General features: G+C 36.9%; 2 protein-coding genes across 3 annotated transcripts in view; one reads left to right on the top strand and one right to left on the bottom strand.

The window, feature by feature from the left end:
- Nucleotides 1-14223, bottom strand: part of LOC137259758 (uncharacterized) — a 44866-nt gene extending 30643 nt beyond the window's left edge. For both annotated transcript variants that reach the window (XM_067797361.1, XM_067797362.1), the window contains exons 1-3: nt 14144-14223; nt 3141-3243; nt 2559-2661 (exon numbers count right to left, since the gene is read on the bottom strand). In XM_067797361.1, the coding sequence (XP_067653462.1) occupies nt 2559-2661 (103 nt within the window). In that variant the 5' untranslated portion in view covers nt 3141-3243; nt 14144-14223. The remainder of the gene's footprint in view (nt 1-2558; nt 2662-3140; nt 3244-14143) is intronic.
- A 4106-nt stretch (nt 14224-18329) lies between these two features.
- The window catches only part of LOC137260126 (carnitine O-palmitoyltransferase 1, liver isoform-like), a 34217-nt gene continuing 26186 nt past the window's right edge, over nt 18330-26360 (top strand). Inside the window, exon 1 of the mRNA XM_067797828.1 lies at nt 18330-18550. Coding sequence (XP_067653929.1) covers nt 18426-18550 — 125 coding nt within the window. The 5' untranslated portion in view covers nt 18330-18425. The remainder of the gene's footprint in view (nt 18551-26360) is intronic.

Here is a 26360-nt window from a genome sequence, read left to right as displayed (position 1 = left end):
CATGACATACGGTATTATGACACTATCACAGCATCATCATGACATTACCACAACATCATGACATCAGGACATTATCATACTGACAAAACAAGATGGGGTAGAAAGGGACTTCAACTCTGTCAAGTAATATTCATTATCCATACACTTTCTATGACAGAAGACCTGGGTCTCAGTCTACAAAGCTCTCATAACATTACGACCTGTCGCAGCTCTATAGTCTAATGGAATCAGCAAATGAGATGAGGCTGCTCCTAAGCCCTTTTCTTCTATTTTGAGTGTTCAGTGAAAATAAGATTCTGAATATGCAAACACATCAAAAGGTATGAGCCCACCACTAAACTCATCTGACTCATTTGGAAATATTCAAAGGATTATGAATTCTGCTCAGAAAACATGTTTTGTTTTGTTTTTTGTGGGCAAGTCACAGTTGTCTTCATGAAAACTGTACGTAACATTTAAAACTGTATAGCCCAAATCATGAAAGCCACCAATGAGCCTGACCTGTATGGCAAGTTTCATCACAAATTATTCCATAGTTTAGGACTATAAGTTTGGAATCTACAAAAATGGACAACAGACAAATGGACATTTTGACTGCTGTTTCAAAGGAAAGGAGTTTCATGATTGTTTTTCTGTAATACATTAGTGATCGTAAATCTAGAAATAATACCACCTAAACAAGTTATTTATCAGTAATTAATAACAGACATGCTACAACCATTCTTTACTGGGTCTACAGATGCAAGGTGTATATGTGCAATACCATTAAAATTGTGAGAACTGGGTTAATATATCACTACACTGTACTGAACACATTTTACAAGGAAAAACATAATGAAAAATAGCCAAGAGACTTCATTTATGCTCAGAAATTGAAATGGTAATGAAGACTTGCATGTGCTTCCTTGGGTATGTATGTTTCTGAGTCTGTATGGCACACTGTTCATTGTACATTTGGACAGACTTGGTCGAGTCAAACATTCACAGCATAACCTAAACATAGGAAGTCAGCTCCTGACATCCCATGCCCCAAAGAAATAAAATAGTTGTGATGAGAAAATCTTGTGTGCTGACCCTTAACTCCGCAAGGAACAGAACATGGAAATGTAAAATGAATGGAAAATATATTTTGAGAATCTTCCACAAAATATCATTTCATTTCAAATTTATTGTGATCAAAGTGTTCAAATCATTATTCTGGATTTGTTTCTGAATGATTTATACAGTGTCATTTGAGGGAGGACCTGTCTTGCTGGGACTGTCATTTCACTAATAATAGATACATGTATATGTTCAGGTAGAGACTGCGATCTCTGATTCTACCAGTAGAGATTGTGATCGGAGTTTCTACATGTAGACATCAGAGTCTCTACTGGTAGAATTTCTATACCTACTTGTAGAGATTGCAATCGTAGTCCCTACTGACTTGTTAATTTCCACTCTGATTTATCTGTGTGACAACAAAGACACTATACCTGCTGAACATTAACATGCATTTTACTCAGGTATATACCGTTTCCAGTTATAGATAGATAAATTTATCTCCATATTTAAACATCTTACTTACAAAACATGTAACAATGAAGCTAGGAATAGGACTAAACTTTATTTAGTCACAGATGGGTGATACTTTTTAGAACGCTACCATCATGTTAAGATGTGACTCACTCTAAATTTGTTTTCCTAAATATTAACTTGCTTGCATAAGTGTAGAATTGCAATCTTTACCTAGACAGATTTGAGCATCTTCTGGTAGGGATTGTGACTGCATAGGTTACATAATCAGAGTCTACCACTTGCCCAGGGCGATCTTAAGTATGGTTGTGGTTTAATGTCACACTCAGCAATATTTGAGCTATTTGTCAGGAGTCTGCAAATACTCAAGTCTGGATCAGACAATCACGTGATCAACGACATAAGCATCCATCTAACAGTAATCTTAGCTCTACAACTGCTGCATTACAGGGTGGCTGGGAAGCCAAGAGCTTAAGTTAAAATGAAGGCTTGTCATGTTGAAAATCTAGGATCAATTCAATACATGGACCAAAAAAAATATAAAAAAATGCAAACCCACTGTTTGTGTACCCATTCACCAAATTGCAAGAAATAATTGAAATATCTCTAAAAATGGTGCAAAACAAACTCACACAAGATCATCTCAGCAAGTAAGATCCCTTTGTGCAGTGTACCCTTGATAGCAAACAAGGCAAACCTGCCTAACTCAAAAATATGTATAATATATGGGCAAACAGAAAGCTTCAAACCATATCTGAGGACAGCTATTTTTAACAGGTTAATAGTCAGATTCATCGGAATCACTCAACTCAATACAGAATGAAAATGAAAATGAAAATGTATGACAGTATTAGGCAATACTGAAGTGTCAGTATCTAAAAACCGATCTGTTCTCCTTTCCAGCAATGAGCTGTGTCATCCTTGGAAAATAGGAAACGAAATCTCAGAGATCCAGTAATTCCTACATCACATGCAGGATTAATTGAGACACACACAGACAAACTAATCTGTATGAGCGGGATTATATGTTATATTCTGTTTACCTGCAGATGACAGTCCTGGGGAATAGGCAGAATCTGCCTCAATGGAGTACCTCTTGGAACCGCTCCTTTGGCGGGAAGACCGGGTGCGCCTCCGAGACGGCATCTGATGAAGCAGCATAAGGGTGGTAACCAGATCTACACATCAGCTGAACCACATACATATACATTTGTGCATAACTGACCTATATTTTTGTATTTTTCAAACATACCTATCCTTAGTAAACATATTTTCACAAACATCTCTGCAACATACTATCTTGCATCGATCTTTGCCCTAACAGTGATGTGGAAATAAAACTTTCAATTATTTGAGGTAAGAATATATTTAATATCCTTAGCTAAAACCAATGGCAAAAGACAAACTAGGGGCTACTGACTCTTGTGTGCTTGAAGCCGACTCATCTAACATCCCAGCCTGGGCTGGTCAACACAGAACCTGGAATAGATTCGTGTATGAAGACAATTTCTAGTAATTCCCACTGTGGTATTGCTAGAGTACTGCTACATGCAGAGTAAAGTTTAACTCAGTGACTCACTGAACCCGGAAACATACAGTGGACCTCTGAAACATAACATGCTTACTTTGAGCTGATCACCAGGATCTCTGGAAGGCAGGTACGTAATCTCAGACAAACATTCCTCCCGGGGTTATCTCCTCTTGATTTCCAACCATGCTCTCTTGTAACTGCAAAAAGGGCAAATAATTAGCCTAAGAAACAGCTGTTTTCACTGAGCAGGCAAAATATATATTAGAAGGTACAGTGACATATGTTTATTGTGTTACGCCGCAGCAATGTGAATCAGATGATTAGATGTGCCCTTTGAAAACAGATATTCCATCAACAGCATCAAAAAGGTATTTTTTACAGCCGCTTGCCACTGTAGCAAGTGGCTTAAAGGAAGAAACTTGTCCTGACTAATTTGCCCTGATTTTTATGACAAGCATACGAGGTATGATACAGAAAATTCACGACATGATACGTACTGCAATATCTTGGTACGATACAATTCAATGCATATCATGATATGCTATCTTTACCTATTTGCTGTAAATATGTATATCAAGTAACTGTGAAAATTTTGACATAATTTCAATAACTAGTCAAAATTCACAATTCTAAGGACAACAATGCATATCACTATATGAATAAAAGTTTCAATATATTTATCATCTGATAAAGAATCACGATTGTCGTTATGATATATGGTCACAGGCTCACAGCTCAAATCAGCATGATGATGTAATTATGAAAGCACCTCAACATGGTATTTGATGTTAATGTTTAGTGGACTATTTATCGGGAAGTGATAAACCCCCTGATCAAGAATACTTTTGATCCAATTCATTGTACTTGGTGAATGTGCTTTCACCAAGGCTATATATCATAAGTGCATTTATCAATCCCTCCTTGATTCTGCAGCAAATTTTTAAGAATTCCGCAGCAAATTTTTAAGAATTCTGTACCACACTTTTCAATATTCTGCAAAACATTCTGCAGCTAAAACACTTAGAAAAAACTACAAAAACATTATACAGACCTTCACACACAGACATAGAGTTAAGGCGACAGTACATATCCCATCATGAGTAAGTTTGATCACAAAGCAACCACACCTTTTTCTGTGTTTGAGAATTAAACACTCACTGAAAGTTATATCTCTCCTCTCAATTGTAACTTTGATGCAGATGAACAATTTCTGGTTTTATGCAAATAAGTTTATACCTAAAAGAAATTTCCAATTTTCAAAATGATCGATTTTGAGAATGTAATTGCGGTGTCAAATTCATCTAATATTATATGAAAAATGCCTAAAACTTGCTTTATTAATACAGTATCTTTAATCAAGATTATATTGAAAATGTTGTCACAATAAATATGTCAATCCTTTTCATGTGTAACCAACCCTACTTTTGACATTAATTCTGCTTTTTGTTTCGGCTGACAGTCAGTTGTCACTCAGTTTTTAAAATGAGCAGTATCTGCGGCAGATTCTGCACGCAAATGCATTTTCCGCGAAACAGACATTTCTGTGTTTTTTCTGCAGCTGTGGAATTGCGGAATCCAGGAGGGACTGATTTGAAATGTACTAAACTGCATTCACTGGGTGAATGCTCTTAGCACAAACTATAAATAATAAGTGCACTTGTAATGTACTGAACTCCATTCATTCAGTGAATGGGGTAGAATAGGCCTTCAACAACCCATGCTTGCCACAAAAGGCCACTATGCTTGTCATAAGAGGCAACTAACGGGATCGGGTGGTCAGACTCACTGACTTGGTTCACACATGATATCAGTTCCCAATTGTGCAGATCGATGGTCATGCTGTTGATCACTAGATTGTCTGGTTCAGACTCGTTTATTTACAGACCGCCACCATATAGCTGGAATGTTGCCGAGTGTGGCGTAAAACTAAACTCACTTTGTTAGAAAGTTAGTACTTACAGTATGATAATAGTATATGACCGGCAAATTTCATTCATGATCGGTAAAATTATAGGTTGACAGGACACAGTGTCCATAAATCAGGAGAAACACTATTAACAAGATTGGATGGTCAGACCAACTGACTTGGTTGACCACATATCATTGTTGCTCAATTGCACAGATCAATGCTCATGTTGTTGATCACTGGATTGTCTGGTCCAGACTTGATTATTTACAGACCGCTGCCATATAGCTGGAATAAAACTTCACTCACTAATTCAGTGAATGCTCATTGCACTATCACTTACGATAAGAATGGGTATTGCTGTATTGTTTATTGGCCTGCTTACACAAGAGTAGCAATGTTGTGCATAAATGAAACGAAACACAAGATTACTTACACATCATTAAATTCCATTCAGTACTGAACTTTTCCCAGTACTCTTATATTAAAAAATAAGGTGTACATACTCCTCATGTTGAAAAATTATCTGGAGCCCTGCGATATATATTTTTCTGTGTCCATTTAAAACCTATGCATACACAGAAACACATTTGTGTATTAGACTGTCAGCCTTAATTTTTATTTTTTAATGACTTGACTATGAAATTATTCTGGGTATTTAGTTGTGCCAGTTATAGCTCTGACTACGCAGAGTGACAGTCAGAGCTCAGTGATCGATCAATGATCAACTGAAATCATAAACCCAACAACAAAACTCAAGAGGGCAATAACAGGACACAATCACAACATTGTGCAAATGAAACATGCACTGAACAATACACCACCAAGACTATAAGTATGCGATTATGTTGTTTACATTCTGTTTCACGATGCAGGAAAACTGCATAAATATCGATAACACACATAACAATAAGAAACATACTTTCTGAAATGTATTTTGAAGTTTAATTTTTAATAAATATCAATTCAGCCATGAGTAGTTGTGATATACTATGACAAGTATTACAACAAACGCAACAAGGATGCAGAAACATCAGTAACGACTTTCACACCTCGCAACCAAATTATGGTGTTCAATGACTGAATATAATCAGTGTTCCCTGTTGGTGTAGTATGAGTGCACACAAATATAAAATAATACAAATATAAATTTATAGATAATGTACTCCAAATCTTCTGTGCGTGAAATTTTCATTACGATAACATCATTATCATAACAAATATGTCCAATCACAAGCTTTTACAAATGGACCAATGTTTGAATACAGTGAACTATCATTATATGACTGCAGTTTGCCTGTCCAGTGTGTGGATCTCACTTCCTGTCTACCGACAATTGTAAATAGTTGTTTTGCATATCAAGCCTATTGCTGATTGTGTTACAATTTGTAAACTGGCTATCCTTGGTTGAAATGAACAAGTTGAATTGAATCCCTTCCACTGTAACCAATGACACCCTGTGTCTGTGATTAGGTCTTTCTTTCTCCATTTGATACTGGGCAGTTTTGGCGGGCAAGTTAGTTCACAAGACCTGAACAAGATTATCCAAAACATCTCAAATAACAGGTTACCCAATAGCGAACTTTAAAGACCTATCTAGAGGTAAATTTTGTCATGTGATGAAATAAGTATTGCAACTATTTCAAATTTATACATATCCGAGATTTCATTCTTTTTACTGAATTAATGTTCACCAAATGAAATCATGATCAAATGAGTTTTAGGTCTTGCGCAAATGTATTTACAATTCCATATACTAAATAATTAGTGTTTAATTTTGGAGCTTGCATCAGTGTCATTCATTTATCCAATCAATTAAAAAAGATTATCAGCACAACAATTCATTCATACTAAAATAACAAAACGATCTACTTAATATACATCATATTACACCTCTATATATTTCAAGTGAGTGAGTGAGTGGCGGTCTGTAAATAAATGAGTCTGAACCAGACAAACCGGTGATCAACAACATGAGCATCGATCTGCACAATTGGGAACTGATGACATGTGTCAACCAAGTCAGCGAACCTGACCACGTGATCCCATTAGTTGCTTCTTACGACAAGCAAAGTCGCCTTTTATGGCAAGCATGAGATCTTATGTGAGATCTGTAATGCCTGCTATTACAAACAATACAGATGACTGCACGAAGGATCACTTGTCATCCAGTTTTTATGTTTCATTTGATTTATTTAACATAATTTACGTTAAAGTTTAGTTCATTCAAAATAACAAAGATTATGGTGAAGTTTTTCCATGTTATTAAACAATGTAAGGTTTAGTTTGGCTCTGGTTGTGAATTTTCTGCATTATGATCATATCTGATACACCAAACTGAAACAGACCGAACCGAAGACCTCGTACCTCAATACATACTGACCTGAGGTGAGAGTGTACCGTTTCACACCTAATAAAAAGCTAAAGTGTGCTTCTCACTATATATTAGGTCATCTCTTGTTTTCCCAGAATTGAGGTTTTTGTTTTGGAGGGACAGGTTTTACTTTTCATTAGAAAGACCTCTTCCCACTCCCAGTTTTACTTTTCGTTAGTAAGACTGCTTTCCAGCTTTTACTTTTCCTAACTTTAAATGAACATCAACATTCAAATGATACATGAGTGTTTGCAATCAACTGAAAAATATCGTTCAATATTTAACTCACATTACAAATATTTTCCGTAGCAGGATTGGAACCAAAACTCTCACATTTGTAGGCAGACACTCTACTGCACAGCCACCAGGCCGACGAAAGTGGATGGGTTAAATTATCTCCTAATAGTTACTGTCAATAAATTGATTTTACACGTGCTTCAGTTATTGTTATGTAGCTTCATTAAATGATCATCTACATTGTAATTACTCATCACTGACGGTATACTGGTATATGTTAGAGAAAACACTTCTCCTCGGTTTTGGTAGACAATGTAAAACCATCGGGGTCAGGAAATCCCTTCCTCTCCGGTTTTACATTGTCTACCAAAACCGAGGAGAAGTGTTTTCTCCTATACTTATAAATGTTTACCATGAAATGTGTCTGAAATACTGCGGGTGTGACTATCAATATGGACTCTCTCCCATACCACACCAGCAACCTTACTGAAGTTAATACCCTTTGAGGTAAATACGTCTAACAATGCATTAGTGATAGTTTCTATGTCTTTAGCTGAAACAGGAACATTGGCTATAAAAACAGACTTTGGCTTTTACCTAACCATAGCCCTCATTTCAAAGCACCATCTGGTGGCAGGCTATGTTCTTGGGAATTTCCAAGCTGAGATTTATTTTCGTCTGTGAGCAGCCTCATAGCTTTGTTCTAACTTCAGTTTTTCGGTACTTTTTTTGAAAATTAGGTTGATCAGAATCTCTGCTTGCAAAACATGCCTGCAAAATATTTTTGTGTGTTATTTATTTGACAAAAATGCAGGTTTCTGTGTTAATGTGAACACTGATAATAACAAGAAGACAAAGTCGTCAATATCCCCTGCAATGGCACAATACTCTGCATGAATATATCTAGTAATTATGATTACAGTGTGTCAATGGTTTGGTGTGTATATGGCACAGTGGAAGGAAACTACTGTAAGGTGTTACAGTTTTGCTCTGGAAAAGAACACTTCTACCAAATTCAGTCAAGGATGACCTTATTGCCATGAAAAAGCAAAATTATGTTTGGTGAAGAATAGTGAACGGTTTTAAAGTTCTGCTCCGGAAAAGAGCAAAACCATCAATTTCAGTCCAAGTTAAACTAGTTGTCATGGAAACATAAAAAAAATAAAAAAATATAAAAAATCACACACTGGTGTAACCCCTAAAAGGCACACCTAGGGATCATGGTGAACATAGCGAACATGTGTACCGAGTTTGATAAAGCTAAAGTTTAGGAGATGTGCTCCAGTCAAAATGACATCCTCAAAGCCACAGCCTAAGTAATGTTTCCATGGAAACTGCAAAAACTGAAAGTTCATATCTGGGTTTAAACATATGTAACATGTTTGAGGAAGGCACCATGCAAAGTTTGAAAGATCTGCTCTTGACAAGATGACATCCTTGTAGACAAAGCTGAAGTCATGTTTCCATGGAAATCACAAAAAAATTAATTCATATCTGGATCTCACCCCCAAAGGGCACATCTAGGGATCATGCTTGATCAAGTTTGGTTAAGCTATCACGAATAGTACAGGAGATATGCTGTGGACAATGTACTGTGTACTGTGGACGGAACATCGAACAGACGAACAAGTGGACGGAAGAAACTTGTTCCTATATCCCCAACAACTTCATTGATCCAAAACAATTTGAAAGGACTTAGAATAATTATTGATTGTAAAAAACATCCTTTCAATTAATCAAAATTGTCATGGTTTCTTATAACACACTTGAATGGAGTAAACTAACCATTTAATTTGACAAATATTCATGAACAAACGTGCTCCTCAGCGTAACGTTCTGTTGTTTAATTGCTATTCCAGTGTCTTTCTCACAGGTGTCCATTTCATTGCATGACAGAATTAGTTATGAAAACATTAATTAGAAAAAAAACGGGAAAAAAAACATGAAAATTGGTGATTACATTAAAGATCCTTATAATCGATAATCATTCACCACAAGTCCTCCAAGAATCAACAGTAAATTTGGTCGATTCCCAACACTATACCAAACCCAAACCATCACCATGGCAAGGAAAAGCACAAGCCTTCAGGCTACCTCAGTCTCATCGAAAATGTAAATTTTATCAACCACATGACATCAGATAGAGATTATCAGACTATCAGTGTTTCTGTTCGGGAATAAATTGTTTCTCATACGAGTCTTTCGAAAGAAAAAAAAAGGGCAGCTGGGTTGCCTAGCTGAAAGTCCATTATGATTTCCTACATGGACACAATGTGTGACGTCCATTTCTAGTGTCCCCTGCTGTGATATTGCTGGAATATTGCTGAAAGTGTCATAAAACCCACCTTGGGAAAACCTTTTACATGGTAAACATGTCTTCAATCATCATCTTCAAATATGAAAGTTTAAAATGTAACCACTCAATAAATAGCATTACAAATAGTGTGTGATCCATCAAACATGTTGGAAACCTTTGAAACAAAATGTGAATGCGTTATCTGAGCATTATTAAAGAGAAAAATACATTGCTATTGAAAATGATAGCAGTAGTCTAACAGTAAAAAAACTGGAATGTACAACAAATCATTTCTTAACAAGTTTGCCTACATTTTAGAGATCAGCTCTAAGATTTAATCTGCATTGTCTACATTGCTATTTGTATATGATGGGATCATCTCTATTACCTGATATTTGTATATGATGGGATCATCTCTATTACCTGATATTTGTATATGATGGGATCATCTCTATTACCTGATATTTGTGTCAATTCATCATCTAGAGCTTTTACTATGCTGATTTATACTGTATCTTATTTTGAATTTACTTTAATTATATAACCAACTGAGTTTTATTAAAATATGTCAACAAAAATATGTTTAAACTGAACATAGTACTGATATTTTTTACAGTAGTTCCTGCAAGGAAACCGTACTTGGGCAAATGTATATTTATTGGATCCTGAAACCATATATTGGATCCTGCTAGCTGACCTATTTTGTATATTTATAGTATCCATTTACTGGATCCTGTTAGCTTGCCTAATTTGTGTATTTACTGGATCCTGAAACCATTCATTGGAACCTGCTAGCTGACTGTATTTGTATATTTACTGGATCCTGAAACCATTCATTGGAACCTGCTAGCTGACTGTATTTGTATATTTATTGGATCCTGAAACCATTCATTGGAACCTGCTAGCTGACTGTATTAGTCTATTTATTGGATCCTGAAACCATTCATTGGAACCTGCTAGCTGACTGTATTTGTATATTTATTGGATCCTGAAACCATTCATTGGAACCTGCTAGCTGACTGTATTTGTGTATTTACTGGATCCTGAAAACATTTATTGGAACGTGCTAGCTGACTGTATTTGTGTATTTATTGGATCCTGAAATCATTCACTGGAATGTGCTAGCTGACTGTATTAGTCTATTTATTGGATCCTGAAACCATTCATAGGAACCTGCTAGCTGACTGTATTTGTATATTTATTGGATCCTGAAACCATTCATAGGAACGTGCTAGCTGACCGTATTTGTGTATTTATTGGATCCTGAAACCATTCATAGGAACCTGCTAGCTGACTGTATTTGTATATTTATTGGATACTGAAACCATTCATTGGAACGTGCTAGCTGACTGTATTTGTGTATTTATTGGATCCTGAAATCATTCATTAGAACGTACTAGCTGACTGTATTTGTGTATTTATTGGATCCTGAAACCATTCATTGGAACCTGCTAGCTGACTGTATTTGTATATTTATTGGATCCTGAAACCATTCATTGGAACCTGCTAGCTGACTGTATTAGTCTATTTATTGGATCCTGAAACCATTCATTGGAACCTGCTAGCTGACTGTATTTGTATATTTATTGGATCCTGAAACCATTCATTGGAACCTGCTAGCTGACTGTATTTGTGTATTTACTGGATCCTGAAAACATTTATTGGAACGTGCTAGCTGACTGTATTTGTGTATTTATTGGATCCTGAAATCATTCACTGGAATGTGCTAGCTGACTGTATTAGTCTATTTATTGGATCCTGAAACCATTCATAGGAACCTGCTAGCTGACTGTATTTGTATATTTATTGGATCCTGAAACCATTCATTGGAACCTGCTAGCTGACTGTATTAGTCTATTTATTGGATCCTGAAACCATTCATTGGAACCTGCTAGCTGACTGTATTTGTATATTTATTGGATCCTGAAACCATTCATTGGAACCTGCTAGCTGACTGTATTTGTGTATTTACTGGATCCTGAAAACATTTATTGGAACGTGCTAGCTGACTGTATTTGTGTATTTATTGGATCCTGAAATCATTCACTGGAATGTGCTAGCTGACTGTATTAGTCTATTTATTGGATCCTGAAACCATTCATAGGAACCTGCTAGCTGACTGTATTTGTATATTTATTGGATCCTGAAACCATTCATAGGAACGTGCTAGCTGACCGTATTTGTGTATTTATTGGATCCTGAAACCATTCATAGGAACCTGCTAGCTGACTGTATTTGTATATTTATTGGATACTGAAACCATTCATTGGAACGTGCTAGCTGACTGTATTTGTGTATTTATTGGATCCTGAAATCATTCATTAGAACGTACTAGCTGACTGTATTTGTGTATTTATTGGATCCTGAAACCATTCATTGGAACCTGCTAGCTGACTGTATTTGTATATTTATTGGATCCTGAAACCATTCATTGGAACCTGCTAGCTGACTGTATTAGTCTATTTATTGGATCTGAAACCATTCATTGGAACGTGCTAGCTGACTGTATTTGTGTATTTATTGGATCCTGAAACCATTCATTGGAACCTGCTAGCTGACTGTATTTGTATATTTACTGGATCCTGAAACCATTCACTGGAACACGCTAGCGGACTATTTGTGTATTTATTGGATCCTGAAACCAAGTTTATCAGAATAGTGTTTCATAAAGATAGTTACACATCATTATTATTATTAGCTAAAACAACAACCGGCAAATCAGGAAATGATGAGGAAACATTCACTTATGACAAGATTAGGTAAGACACCTAAGAGGCTTTATTAGCATACATAAAAGCCAAATTGTACATAAAGAGTGAGTGAAAAATAAACTAAAAATGAATTTCAAACTATTTGTTTCCACATGACTATTTCAATATGCCTTCAGAGTTTGTTAGGGTGAGAGTGAGTGATTTTGATGAGGCTTCAGCAATAATTCAATAATATTAGTGGGTGGGTGGGGACTCTAGAAATAGGCTTCACATAATTTATACCCATGAGCAAAGTCAAATACAAAAAGCTGACATTCATTTTCTTCCTTCTTTACATCTGAAGGTGCAGAATTGTGGAAACAAAACCTACATGAATTCGGGGCACAAACTAGATGCTTCTGACAAAATCCTGCAGTTCAATATAAAATTATGTATGTATATTACTTACAAAGTCACATTAGGGTTTGATGATTTAGAACATAATTAAAACAAAATTAGTTCAGGTACAGCAATGGAAGTTCTAACTGATGAAATTGAAGCCTAACTTGAAACTTTAGGGATCATTCATATGAATATTTTATTGTTACAACTGTTAATTTTAAAGTTTCTATGTAATATATAACACTGAAATTTCTTCATATGCTCAGGGGTCAAGAAGACCCAATTCTGCATAAAATGTCATCAAAATTCCAAAGCTGAAATACAATGCTCCCAACCAATGTTAATAATTAATAACTAACTGTATGGTTTACAACAAAACATGGATTGCACTAATAACCCATAAACATGATGATGTTTAATGCTTAGCAACATCATGTACATGCCATTACACTAAATATTTCACTATCTTCAAATACCATGATAAAATAGGAAAAATCAATAAATCTCAGATTTAAATAAAACAATATCTTCTACTCACTGCCTGCCTGATACATTTTGAATTCTGGATAAATACCATAAGATGCTATATTGTTAATATATGTCAGTCACTTTCATCCACAGATCTAGTTTGTCAGTGGCCGTATAATAACAGATTCAATACCCATTGCAATTCGCAAAATTTGTTTCATATTACTAAGAGCTTTTATCACAGATTCGAAAAACATTACACTAGTTACACTAAAAGATAACGTATAGATTATCGAAAGTGTTAACCTTGTTTATGGCGTTTTAATAACATACGTGTTGATATACAACTAGTCATAACACATGTCTGAGAAAACATCTTTCCGGTCTAAAAATAGCCCGCCTTCTGCCGGAGTCGGTAGTTGCCAAATATCAAACCGACGTTTCCGTGACAAATCAATAAATGAACAGCATTGAAAACCCAGTACATCTACACGATTGTCATGCATGTGCTATGCAAAGACTACTTTAATGAAATGCCGCAGATATGCTGTATATTATCATAACACACCGTCCAAGATGGCGGACGTCTGACTACCGTAATAAAGCTGAATAAACAACGGATTTCACACGCTTCCTTTCATAGTCAGGCAGCTTGCATGTTATAGCGTGGTTTCTAAAGTACGAGAAACGCTTCTCATAAATGCACAAAATCAATAATACATACATGTTTTTCCTAATATGAAGCCAGTCTCACAAGAACTACAACTCCTGCATGTCTATATCAAACGTCACGTGACCACATGTGCGCGAAATAGCAAATGGAATATTTCGTTTCACGACGGATTCGCAAATGTTATTTATTGCTATGAAATACATATCTCTACACACACACAACATCTGTGATCATAATAGCTATAAATATGATTCCAAAATTTTTTGCGAACTGACTTTGTTGTATGAAGAGGCGTTCTGCTATCGAGAGTATTTTCCGACAAGACTATTTTCCTTACGTGGGCTCCCATCATTCCATGTCGATCAGGTATTCTACTGGAATTTATTCTAGAGAAGCACAATTACATTACTTTTGATACAAAATACTAATGCTTTGATTTCACAACAAATGTAATCAAACATAAATTTTATATCCATGAAGTGTGGTAGAAATATGTAAATATGTGCGTGCTGTTATTTCGAAGGTGAGACTTACAGTAGCAAAGGCATAAAAACTAATTACCATTTTCAACCTTCAGTGAACACAAAACAGGTTACAGTATGACATGACAATTCTCAGGTTGGACGTCTGCGTACATGCATGACTACCATCTGTTTCCGCATTAATCACACGAGTTTAGCAAAAACGTTAATCCCAAGTTATTATTGACTGGAACCATCTGTTGTCACGTGTGTATATATTCATTCTTCCAGCAAAGAACAAACCTATCTATGTCATTACATTTACGGTGAAATTGTCCTTTGTAATGACACAAATGCTTATGCCAATTTCTAATGTATGCGCGCATGACTATGTATCATGTTATAGTGCCAATGGCGTGGGTCGATGTTCATGCTGTTGATCACTGAAGTGTGTGGTCCAGACTTGGTTATTTACAGACCACTGCTATTACAGGTGGACTATTGCTGAATGTGGTATAAAACGTAAGTCACTCACTCACACTATATGTATCAGCCATGAGATAGAGCTGAGGGTCATGCGTCTGTTTATGAATTCATGTCTTCTTTGAAAGACCCGACCGTCATGCATCCTAAAGCCAACATGTAGTTATAGAATAGTATTCCGTGTTTGATAGAAAGATGGATGATTTGACCGAAAGATTCGGCAGCCTAAAGCGGGCGTCAGGTTTGCATATTTAGATTCGTATGAATATTTAATTTGGAAATTTGTCAGGACTGTTAGGAGGAGCTGAACTACGGGTGGTTTGCTTGGTATGTGTTTTGCATATGTTTATGGAGTTTTTTTCATGGTGTGTGGTTGTGGGGGTTTTCTGGTACTTTTACGTTATGTGGTATCATCTGCAACCCAGAAAGACAGTTTTTATTAGAAATATGCCTTCCCTTGGCTTTGAAGTTTTGAGCGTTATTTTGTGGACGTACTTGGGTTTGTGTAGTCTCAGACACCACATACATGCATGCATACATAGGTACTTGCGTACGTACATGCATACATGTATACACTTCATGCTGATGTTAGAATAATGAAAGACAATGTCGAAGATTAAAGTTATATATTTCATATTTTACCATGAAGTATTTTGTACCCAGGGCAACCTTTGTGGTCAACAGCATCCAAGCAGTCGAATTTCTGCTTTTGTTGCTGCAGGGTCAAACTTCAAGTTGGGTCTGCCTATTGAGTTCGACCAGAGGATAAGTGTTTCAACCAGCGATACTGTCGCAGTGTATAATGGACTACTGCTAGACACATATTAGATGATCCTGCGCACTAAACGCATTTGTGACAAGAGAGGCGGTACAACGAATTGGGCGAGTACACCTGGCTGCTGCAGGTAGCTTGACGATTATGCACGTGCAATACATGCTAACCGTGACATGAAATCAACACCGCTACTGATTAACACTTGTCTCGCTACTGTGTAACACCAGTCTCGCTATTTAGCAGACGAAAAGTCAACTTTACCCATTAAAACAACACCGCATATTCCTTCGAATGATAAGACTGCAATTTCAGGCATAAGATACTGATATTCCACGCTAACCTTTAGTTAAGACGAAGACAAATTGATGATTGGGGCACTGACAAGCATTTTAGATATTCAACAATTTTGTTACAAAAAAAACCCCATGAAAATGTCATTTGCACACACACACACACACACACACACACACACACACACACACACACACACACACACACACACACACACACACACACACACACACACACACACACACACACACACACACATGATGAGTCAACAACATGTGGAGCGTCACCATAGCCTCATCTTTAAGCCAAACAATGCTCACTGCTAGATACAGACTGGGTGAGCCCAGCATAATACAATCCAGTATCCTGCTGGATAGGCTCGACACTTGTTAACAATGGAAAATTAAAATCAGCATTTGAAGAACATGATGTATATATAACATTGTAAATATAGTATTTAACGTGCCATTTCAGCCTAGCATTTTAACCCAGTTTGATATGATTCTAGCTCATACTGATAGGGTATCTACTAATTTACCCTACATTGATTTGCATACTTAGATTTACTTGTTTAAAAAGGTACCAATAACAGTTTTAACTATAATTAATATAAATGAATAATATGGCAGCTATCTGACTTCTCTTTCGATCACCACTATATGCCAGGGGCGGTATCCACAAAGCTTCTAAGAATTTTCTTAAGAGTTAAGAATTCTTAAATCCACCAAGGATTCTTAGTTTCCATAACAACGTTCTTGACTTGTAAGAAAACACTTAGATAAGTTATTTTGTTCTTAGTTCACCTCTTTACTTTAAGAAACCTCATGAGGGCACCTAACTAGAAAGTTCATAGTTATCCAATATGGCGGTTCATGGAACCACACTAGGAAGGATGTTAATTAATTAAGTTGTAAGAACAGTTTTAGCTAAGATTGTTTCTTAGTTTGGGTTAAGAGAGAAAGTAAGAATTTTTCTTAAACTTAAGAATTCTTAAGGAAACCTAAGCGAAAAACTAAGAAAATTCTCAGAAGCTTAATGAATACCGCCCCAGGTCTTCAGCAAGTACAGATGTCAACGTGGCTGATCCATATCTTTAATAATCTATTTAATTTTTCTATATCTATCCATGTCCTTTAGTGAAAACAACAAACGCTCTTTAACGAAAAATAGTCTCTCATTGATGACCCATGCTTCCTGTGGGTTCACTTTAGGGCTGTTCCAACAACAGGGCTGTTCCCACTTTCATTGTAGGGATGAGGAAGCACCATCTATGTGCACTGAACCATTAATTTATGTGTTTCACAAATGGAAGGACACTCTTACCAGGATCAGTCGACAGTCCAGAAAAAGCAGATGCTATCTATGTCGGTGTTTATTCAGGCGTAAACTGAACACACGAACCATCCATATCTCTACAAACGTGCAATTTTTCAAAACATCAGATAGTAGGCAAATCGAAAGTGTTTTAGCAGCAATCACTGCTTTGTCATCCGCGCTTCGTGGTATTAACCCACAGGTGTGTCTCCGTTGTTCTCTTGGTGCTCGTTCTTTGATAGTGATATGTGTGTCGGCAAGACAACCTGGCAGAGACTGCACAGTTAACACAGACAAAATCTGCTAATGTAAGCACTGCGTGCCTGTTGTGGTATATGATTCGTGGCTTCCATTTAGCTTGTCTGTGTTAATCATTCGATCCATATACACCTAACGACAGCAAATTCGCCTGCATATAGCTGAAAGAATATTTCAATAATTAGATTGACCTGTGCACGAGACCTGATTATTTATTCATTGTCCCAGGCATATCACAAATGTCTCGCATGTGCTGACAACCTTGTCATTACTGTACACATAATTTATAACTATATTTCGTATGGTTATTTCTAACGTCAGTGTTTGGTCTTCTAGGTTTTCATTTGAATGTAATTGCTACAAACTGACAATTACATTTTGTTGTTGTTTTTTTAAAAAAATTAAATATGTCATTTTGTTAGTTTTTATTTAATGATGTGATGATGTATTATAAGTAATTTGGGGAAACCATACACTATCGAATCTAACGTAATCGATTAAGTTAAAACTATTCAATTTCGTCTGACTTACACGGCAAATTCAAGCGTGCATCAGAAGAAAATGGCATGCCCTGTCACCGATGTGTCAGCAGGCGTCTATGTAGAGCGATCAGAATTTGACGTAGTTGTGAGGAAAGTACCATTGCGGCTTCCCCGGTTGCATTTCGTGTGTGATCAAAGTCCGCATGTGGGAAGTGTTGACAGTTTGCAGCGTCTGACAGCCGAACGCCGATTGTTCCCCACAGATCGCAATGGCTGAGGCTAGAAGCGCCGTGTCTGAACCAAGAGTTAGTAAATTTGAGGAAGATAAAACTACAGCACCAGACGTTTTAGATGCATGGCGACGCGGTCTTCTTCGACGCTTTTTTAGAACACGGTAAGTTGTAACATTGTACACTAACGGTTTTACGGAAAATAAATATTGCGATCTTACAGAATTCTTTCGATTTGGAAATGTGACAGGCAGATGTCCGGTTACGTATTCTTTACGACCATCTAATATTTGTACGTTGTCATGATGTATGGTTGTGATAATACAACCATAATAATTTATAATTGATAAATGGGATCTGTTTAATTACAGAAAATGTTAAATTATTCATCTTTTCAGTAAGTTTTGCAAAATTTTGAAAATAGTATGACCAGACTGCCACTAGATCTACATCTGACATGAATCAAAACTTGCTTCTTCAAAAGTGATCCTGTGACAACTATAGTCATTAGCATATTTTCTCTGCTAAAAACATAACACGAAGTGAGAAATTATGCAGTCGTAACCTCCGGTTTTTTTTTTATTCATTCTATGTCTTGTAATAGATGGTTTTATGGAAGGCCTACCCCAAACCTAACCCTAACCCTAACACTAAACCTGGCACTAAACCTGGCACTAAACCTAGCATAATGTTCAGTCTAAACCCTATCCCTTAGAAATAATCATAATAAACCGATTAAATTTCAAAGCGGGGGTTACGGGTGGAACTCTTGCCGACAAAACAATATTTTGTTATGTCATTGTTACCTTGTATCCAAATGAATAGATGTTTCAGATGTTTTGGTTAAAAACATGATGGTATTACTAATGTCAATGAAATTCTAAATAATTTTTGATAATATAACTTATTTGATTCAATACTTGTCTTAGTAGACCTTCCAGTATGTCGTTTGCTTGTACTGTGTAAGACAATAGCAGCGCAGCAATAATAGAGAGTTCCTTCAATTTCCTGGTCAAATGATTAAACTGAGATGGCTTACGATCATATTGAATGAGTTGTGACTATATGCCACATTATTTGTGGATTTTTGGGAACCCATGAAGGTCCCGGAGTAGATTAGGCCTTCAGCAACCCATGCTTGCCATAAAAGGCGACTATGCTTGTTGTAAGAGGCGACTAATGGGATCGGGTGGTCAGGCTTGCGGATTTGGTTGAAACATGTCATCGGTTCCCAATTACTCAGATTGATGCTCATGTTGTTGATCACTTGATTGTCTGGTCCAAACTTGATTATTTACAGATCTCCGCAATATAGCTGGAATATTGCTGAGTGCGGCGTAAAACTAAACTCGCTCACAGATTTTTGGGTGAGTGGTTATGTTCCTTGTTTTGGAATTCCACAGCAATATTCCAGCAATATCATGTTGGCCTGTAAATAATCAAATCTTATGATCAAAAATTTGTTGGGATGTGTAGGAATGCCATCAATCAAGTTATTGAGCCTGGCTACCATATCCATTGCTACTCCTGTTATGGTTCATAGGACCCGTGGGAATATCTGGTTAGAATATTGGCCTTTATTAGCCCATGTTTGTTGCAAGAATCAACTAATGGGATTGGATGGTCAGGATTGCTGACTTGGTTGACATGTCACCATATCCCAGTTGTGTATGTCGATGCTCATGCTGTTGATCACTGGATTGTCAGAAGTTTGTCACACTGAAGACCCTGGATCGATTCCTCATGTGGGTACAATGTGTGAAGCCTATTTTTGGTGTTCCCTGCTGGAATATTGCTGGAATATTCCCCAAAACTATTCCAAAGTAAAACCCAACTCACTCACTCACTCACTCGCTATTGTATGTATTTGTTTTGTTGCAACACTACTGTCCCCAGAATGCCATCATAGTTTGTACTTGTATCATGTATATCTTATTCTAGTTCTTATGCCGTGGAACACAGCCTAGAAGTACTAAAGTTCAGTTGAGTTGAATCAGTAAGAAGATATTGGATTGAGAGTTCCCATTAATCGATGTCATGTGTGCCTGTTATGTAGAATGAAAGGAAACACCCCTTGCTGTGACATGTTCAAAGTTTTCATAATCATAGCATACATTGGCGATGCACATGACAACCTCTGGAACAGTTATTGACATCACTACAGCAAAGTTATATGTATCATGTGTAATAGACAACAGGATTTATCATCCTAGGAGATATCGTTTTGACGGTAGATTTTGTACAATGCCTTGACAATGCTATGACATGGAGTTGATGACATCACAATGCTTACATGATGACATTTCTTCACTGCAAATCTAATGGCAGTACTGTGTTCAGAGATGCACATTTTTCATTGAAAACTAATGAAGAATGATTTTGCATGATAAATAGAATTTCACCCTCGTGTCTACTGACATCAATTTTATCAACACTTGTTGATAAAAGTTAAAATATCCTCAGCAAGCCTCAGATATTTGTTACTTTATCGAATTATATAAATATAATTGATATCAGTAAACATGATGGTGAGATTCTCTATTTATCTAGCATTCCAGTCTAGGTGTCTGGAAAATTGGAAAAAACTTATTGTGATCAGGTTAGGGATATATTTTACAAAGTTCATATTTTCTCAAATTTAAGGAATTGTAACCAATAAATGTAGTTTGCCTCACAGTCCCTGAAGCACATTATTTTCCTTACAGACTAGCCCTCTCTGCAATGCTAAAACCCTAGCACGTCTAGATTTCATGTTCATGAATCTCTGATCTCCCAGGGGCTCCTTTTCTATTTAAATGGGTTTGTTTATAACTATTAAAATTGTATATATTGAGATACTAAGCCTTAGTGTACACTGAACATTGTACTGCATGTAATGGAGTAAAATCAAGCTATTTAGTTAATGGTCTTTATGTTGGCTGGGGACAGTGGGGGTCTCCCAGTGGTTAAAGTGATAGTTGTACATTGTCTGTCCAACATGGCCTATGACACACTAATAGCCCACCCATGCTCACTGACAGACAGACAGACAGACAGACAGACAGACAGACAGAGAGAGAGAGAGAGAGAGAGAGAGAGAGACGGACACTGACATGTGCTCAGACAGACAGACACAGGCACATGCACAGACATGTATGCAGACAGACAGGCAGGCACACAGATGTGCTAGACAGACACGAATACATATAGACACATGTACAGACAGACACAGACATGCACAGACAGACAGGGACATCATTTATGATTCAACTTGCTCCTGTCAGTGAATGAAATATGTTTGAAAAATAGCCAGCTGAAATGTGATAATTTGTCTACTTATATGGCAAGATGAAACAAAAACTTCCAAAAGTTGCCAACCCAGGTTACAGGCTGTCAAGCAGGTCATATTCTGTTCCTGTCTAGGGACAGGTTATGTACACAGAGTCCTTGCACTGTTTTAAGATAAAAGTGTTACCAGTGTAGTATGTCTGTTTTTGACATTACTGACAAATCTGGATGAAAATCAAATAAGCAATTTATAGTGACCTAAGTCACCCTGACTTATCATGTTTACAAGAAAATGGGGGCAAGTTATTATGTGAAGTTCTAAACTTGGCCATGAACTTTGTAAACAGTGGGTCTGGAATTTGTCCTGAACTACAGCATTAAAGAGTACATTGTTGGGACCAAAGTCCATATGCCTCCAGAGGATTTGGGTTATCACTTTCTAAATGGACGTCTAGCTGACTGACCCTGTGATAAAAATGACCATGTTGTTGTTATTGTTGTTGTTGATGATGAGAGTTTTCATCACCTCAGAATGGCCTAAAAGATTTATTTATGTCAATCAACAGGCTTAAAGCTGGTTTACAACTTGCACTAAATCACGAAATAACAACAAGTCCATGTGTTGTCCTGTATCCTGTGGTGAGAGTGGTGGTAGACAAGGAAATGTTACCAGTGCTTATTGCTGTCGAGGATTATGAGACGTATGCCAACTGTCAGTTGATAATTATTAGGGAAATTGCTATGTATTTATCTTCATGCATTTATTTATGTATTACAGTATGATTTCATTCAAAGGTTCTGTGTCAGCCAGGTGCTTCAGGGTTTCAGAGCCTGGTGAAATATAAATTATAAATAAATGTTATTTGATAACTATGAGTAGACTGCTAACTTATTTATCTTCACATCTTGATGTATGTTTTACAATTTATTTTCATTCAGACTGTCAGGCATAGAAATTATACTGAACAGCTAAAGAAAACAATTTTTGACAGAATGAAATCTCTTAAAGTATACACGTTCATGTTTAAGTTTCCAGTTTCAGTTCATGACCAAAACCTAGAGATGCATCTCTTTTACTTTTTAGTATAGCTATTTGAACGGTTGTCTCCTAAATTCCAACAAAACTCAACAGTGACTACCACATCCACTAATTAATATTGACCAAGCAGAGACATTTAAACATGTCGAAACCATTCCTTTTACCAGTTATATATATTTCTATATCTGCACACTGTTTACTTATAATCAGTCACTGACTTAACGATATCTTTAGTGGTGGTTTAGCCCACTACGAAAAACCACATAATCAGCAGGGTAAGTCCTGTTAGATAATCCCCTCCTTACATAATGATACCATTCCTTACCTAATATCTTCTGGTATTATCTTGTTGCAGGGTTTAAGTTGGTTGTGAGTAGGTGTATGTTTTCAGAATTGATTGTCTTATACAGGAGTTGTACCCTTTCATGAAGATATTTCTGATTGTTCTTTATACCTTTGACAGAATTCATTCTGCACTTAAAAGTACTTTGACCGAAATCAATCTCGAAACTCTGATTGTCAGTTGCTAATGCATGTTTATTAATATATTATTAATATTGTACCATTGTACCATAGTTAATTAAAGTCATTCAGAGGTATATGATCATGTGTTAAGATCTTAATGACAAAGGATACAGAAGAATAGAAATAAACGTGGAAAATTAGAGATGTATAACAAACTTATGATAACTCAAAGTTTTTCATTTAAAACGGTTTTCAATCAAATATAGAGCTATTCTAATTTTGTTGCATGTTCTTTCTGTGTTGTCACAACCCATAATGTACAGTACACAACCTAACGTAGTTGAAAGAACCCACAAATCTGTTAGTATACCACCAGATGGTGGCCACATGAATACTTGCAAACACCTAGTTGAGGGTTCACCTCGATAAGATGATACAGCTACAAATAACTTGGTTGCCAGGAAGCAGTAAGAGTTGTATACTCCCCAGGGGGTTGAGACTGGTAATATGATGGGCTGTTGATATTAATATCCAATGTTCAAGAGGAATATTTGTCAGCACCTTGAGCAAGCACTAGTTGCCTGGATATGTATGCTATATAAAATAAATATCTTACGTGCCTCTGTTTTTCCAACACGGTATGTTTATCTCCTAAATGTATGATTGTTCATCCAGCCGTCTAGGAAGTTTGAAGATCCCATTGATGCCTTGAATTCTTGTTGCTTACTTTCAGGCAAAATGTCAGAATATTGCTAAAAGCAGCTTAAAACCAAACTCACTCACTCAGGCAAAGTGTCAGTGTGCATTTCCTGTTTTTCTGTTGCTTTTTATTTCTTTGAAAAAAAATGAAAATATACTTGTCATTTGGCTTATGTCGCACTGAAATGCATCTTGAAATTATGATTGGTCACTCCTGTTAAAATGGACCAATCACAAGGCTCGATGTAAAATGTTTTGAAGTTAATACCGAACAGCATTTCTTGTGCATTGTGTTGTGTTTAGTCATCGTTTCCAATGCAACATGGGCCTCCCTCTAGGATTGTCTGTTGATATTGACTCAAGAGATAATAATCATTCTCTAAATATTGATAAACAATATTAATTGATAAATAACAGAAATGTAACTGAACAAAAATGCAGGTGAAACCCAACATGTTTCACGCCACTGGTTAAAAGTAACATTTACGCATGGATTGCTATAAAAAACCTGCAATCTGAATGTAGTTTGACAGCAGTCCAAGTGCCCCCCGTACTGTGGTTATCATAATGGAGTACATGTGAGGGCATGATTTGCTGTGTTGATGAGGTTACTGTAACAACACTCTGTTCATTAACACACCATATCATGCAGTGTGAGTTTGTTGTCGCTGTGACGTCACCATCACTCCAAATCATGCAGTGTGAGTTTGTTGTCGCTGTAACCTCACCATCACTCGAAATCATGCAATGTGAGTTTGTTGTCACTGTAACCTCATCATTACTCCAAATCATGCAATGTGAGTTTGTTGTCACTGTAACCTCACCATCACTCCAAATCATGCAATGTGAGTTTGTTGTCACTGTAACCTCACCATCACTCCAAATCATGCAATGTGAGTTTGTTGTCACTGTAACCTCACCATCACTCCAAATCATGCAATGTGAGTTTGTTGTCACTGTAACCTCATCATCACTCCAAATCATGCAATGTGAGTTTGTTGTCACTGTAACCTCACCATCACTCCAAATCATGCAATGTGAGTTTGTTGTCGCTGTAACGTCACCATCACTCAGAATCATGCAATGTGAGTTTGTTGTCACTGTAACCTCACCATCACTCCAAATCATGCAATGTGAGTTTGTTGTCACTGTAACCTCATCATCACTCCAAATCATGCAATGTGAGTTTGTTGTCACTGTAACCTCACCTTCACTCCAAATCATGCAATGTGAGTTTGTTGTCACTGTAACCTCACCATCACTCCAAATCATGCAATGTGAGTTTGTTGTCACTGTAACCTCATCATCACTCCAAATCATGCAATGTGAGTTTGTCGTCACTGTAACCTCACCATCACTCCAAATCATGCAATGTGAGTTTGTTGTCACTGTAAGCTCACCATCACTCCAAATCATGCAATGTGAGTTTGTATTCACTGTAACCTCACCATCACTCCAAATCATGCAATGTGAGTTTGTTGTCACTGTAACCTCATCATCACTCCAAATCATGCAATGTGAGTTTGTTGTCACTGTAACCTCACCATCACTCCAAATCATGCAATGTGAGTTTGTTGTCACTGTAACCTCATCATTACTCCAAATCATGCAATGTGAGTTTGTTGTCACTGTAACCTCACCATCACTCCAAATCATGCAATGTGAGTTTGTTGTCACTATAACCTCACCATCACTCCAAATCATGCAATGTGAGTTTGTTGTCACTGTAACCTCACCATCACTCCAAATGATGCAACGTGAGTTTGTTGTCACTGTAACCTCACCATCACTCCAAATCATGCAATGTGAGTTTGTTGTCACTGTAACCTCACCATCACTCCAAATCATGCAATGTGAGTTTGTTGTCACTGTAACCTCATCATCACTCCAAATCATGCAATGTGAGTTTGTATTCACTATAACCTCACCATCACTCCAAATCATGCAATGTGAGTTTGTTGTCACTGTAACCTCACCATCACTCCAAATCATGCAATGTGAGTTTGTTGTCGCTGTAACCTCACCATCACTCCAAATCATGCAATGTGAGTTTGTTGTCACTGTAACCTCATCATCACTCCAAATCATGCAGTGTGAGTTTGTTGTCACTGTAACCTCATCATCACTCCAAATCATGCAATGTGAGTTTGTTGTCACTGTAACCTCATCATCACTCAGAAACATGCAATGTGAGTTTGTTGTCACTGTAACCTCATCATCACTCCAAATCATGCAATGTGAGTTTGTTGTCACTGTAACCTCATCATCACTCCAAATCATGCAATGTGAGTTTGTTGTCACTGTAACCTCATCATCACTCAGAAACATGCAATGTGAGTTTGTATTCACTATAACCTCACCTTCACTCCAAATCATGCAATGTGAGTTTGTTGTCACTGTAACCTCATCATCACTCCAGTGTTCACGAATAGTGTCTGACCCTCTGACAAATCCGGCAGAATTGCCAACGGTCAGACAGAAGTCCCCAACCTGCTGGCCCAAAT

This window comes from Haliotis asinina, chromosome 13 (assembly GCF_037392515.1).
Source record: "Haliotis asinina isolate JCU_RB_2024 chromosome 13, JCU_Hal_asi_v2, whole genome shotgun sequence".
Classification (NCBI taxonomy): domain Eukaryota; kingdom Metazoa; phylum Mollusca; class Gastropoda; order Lepetellida; family Haliotidae; genus Haliotis; species Haliotis asinina.
Note: the sequence above shows the minus strand (reverse complement) of the source record. Positions and strands in the feature narration are given on the sequence as shown.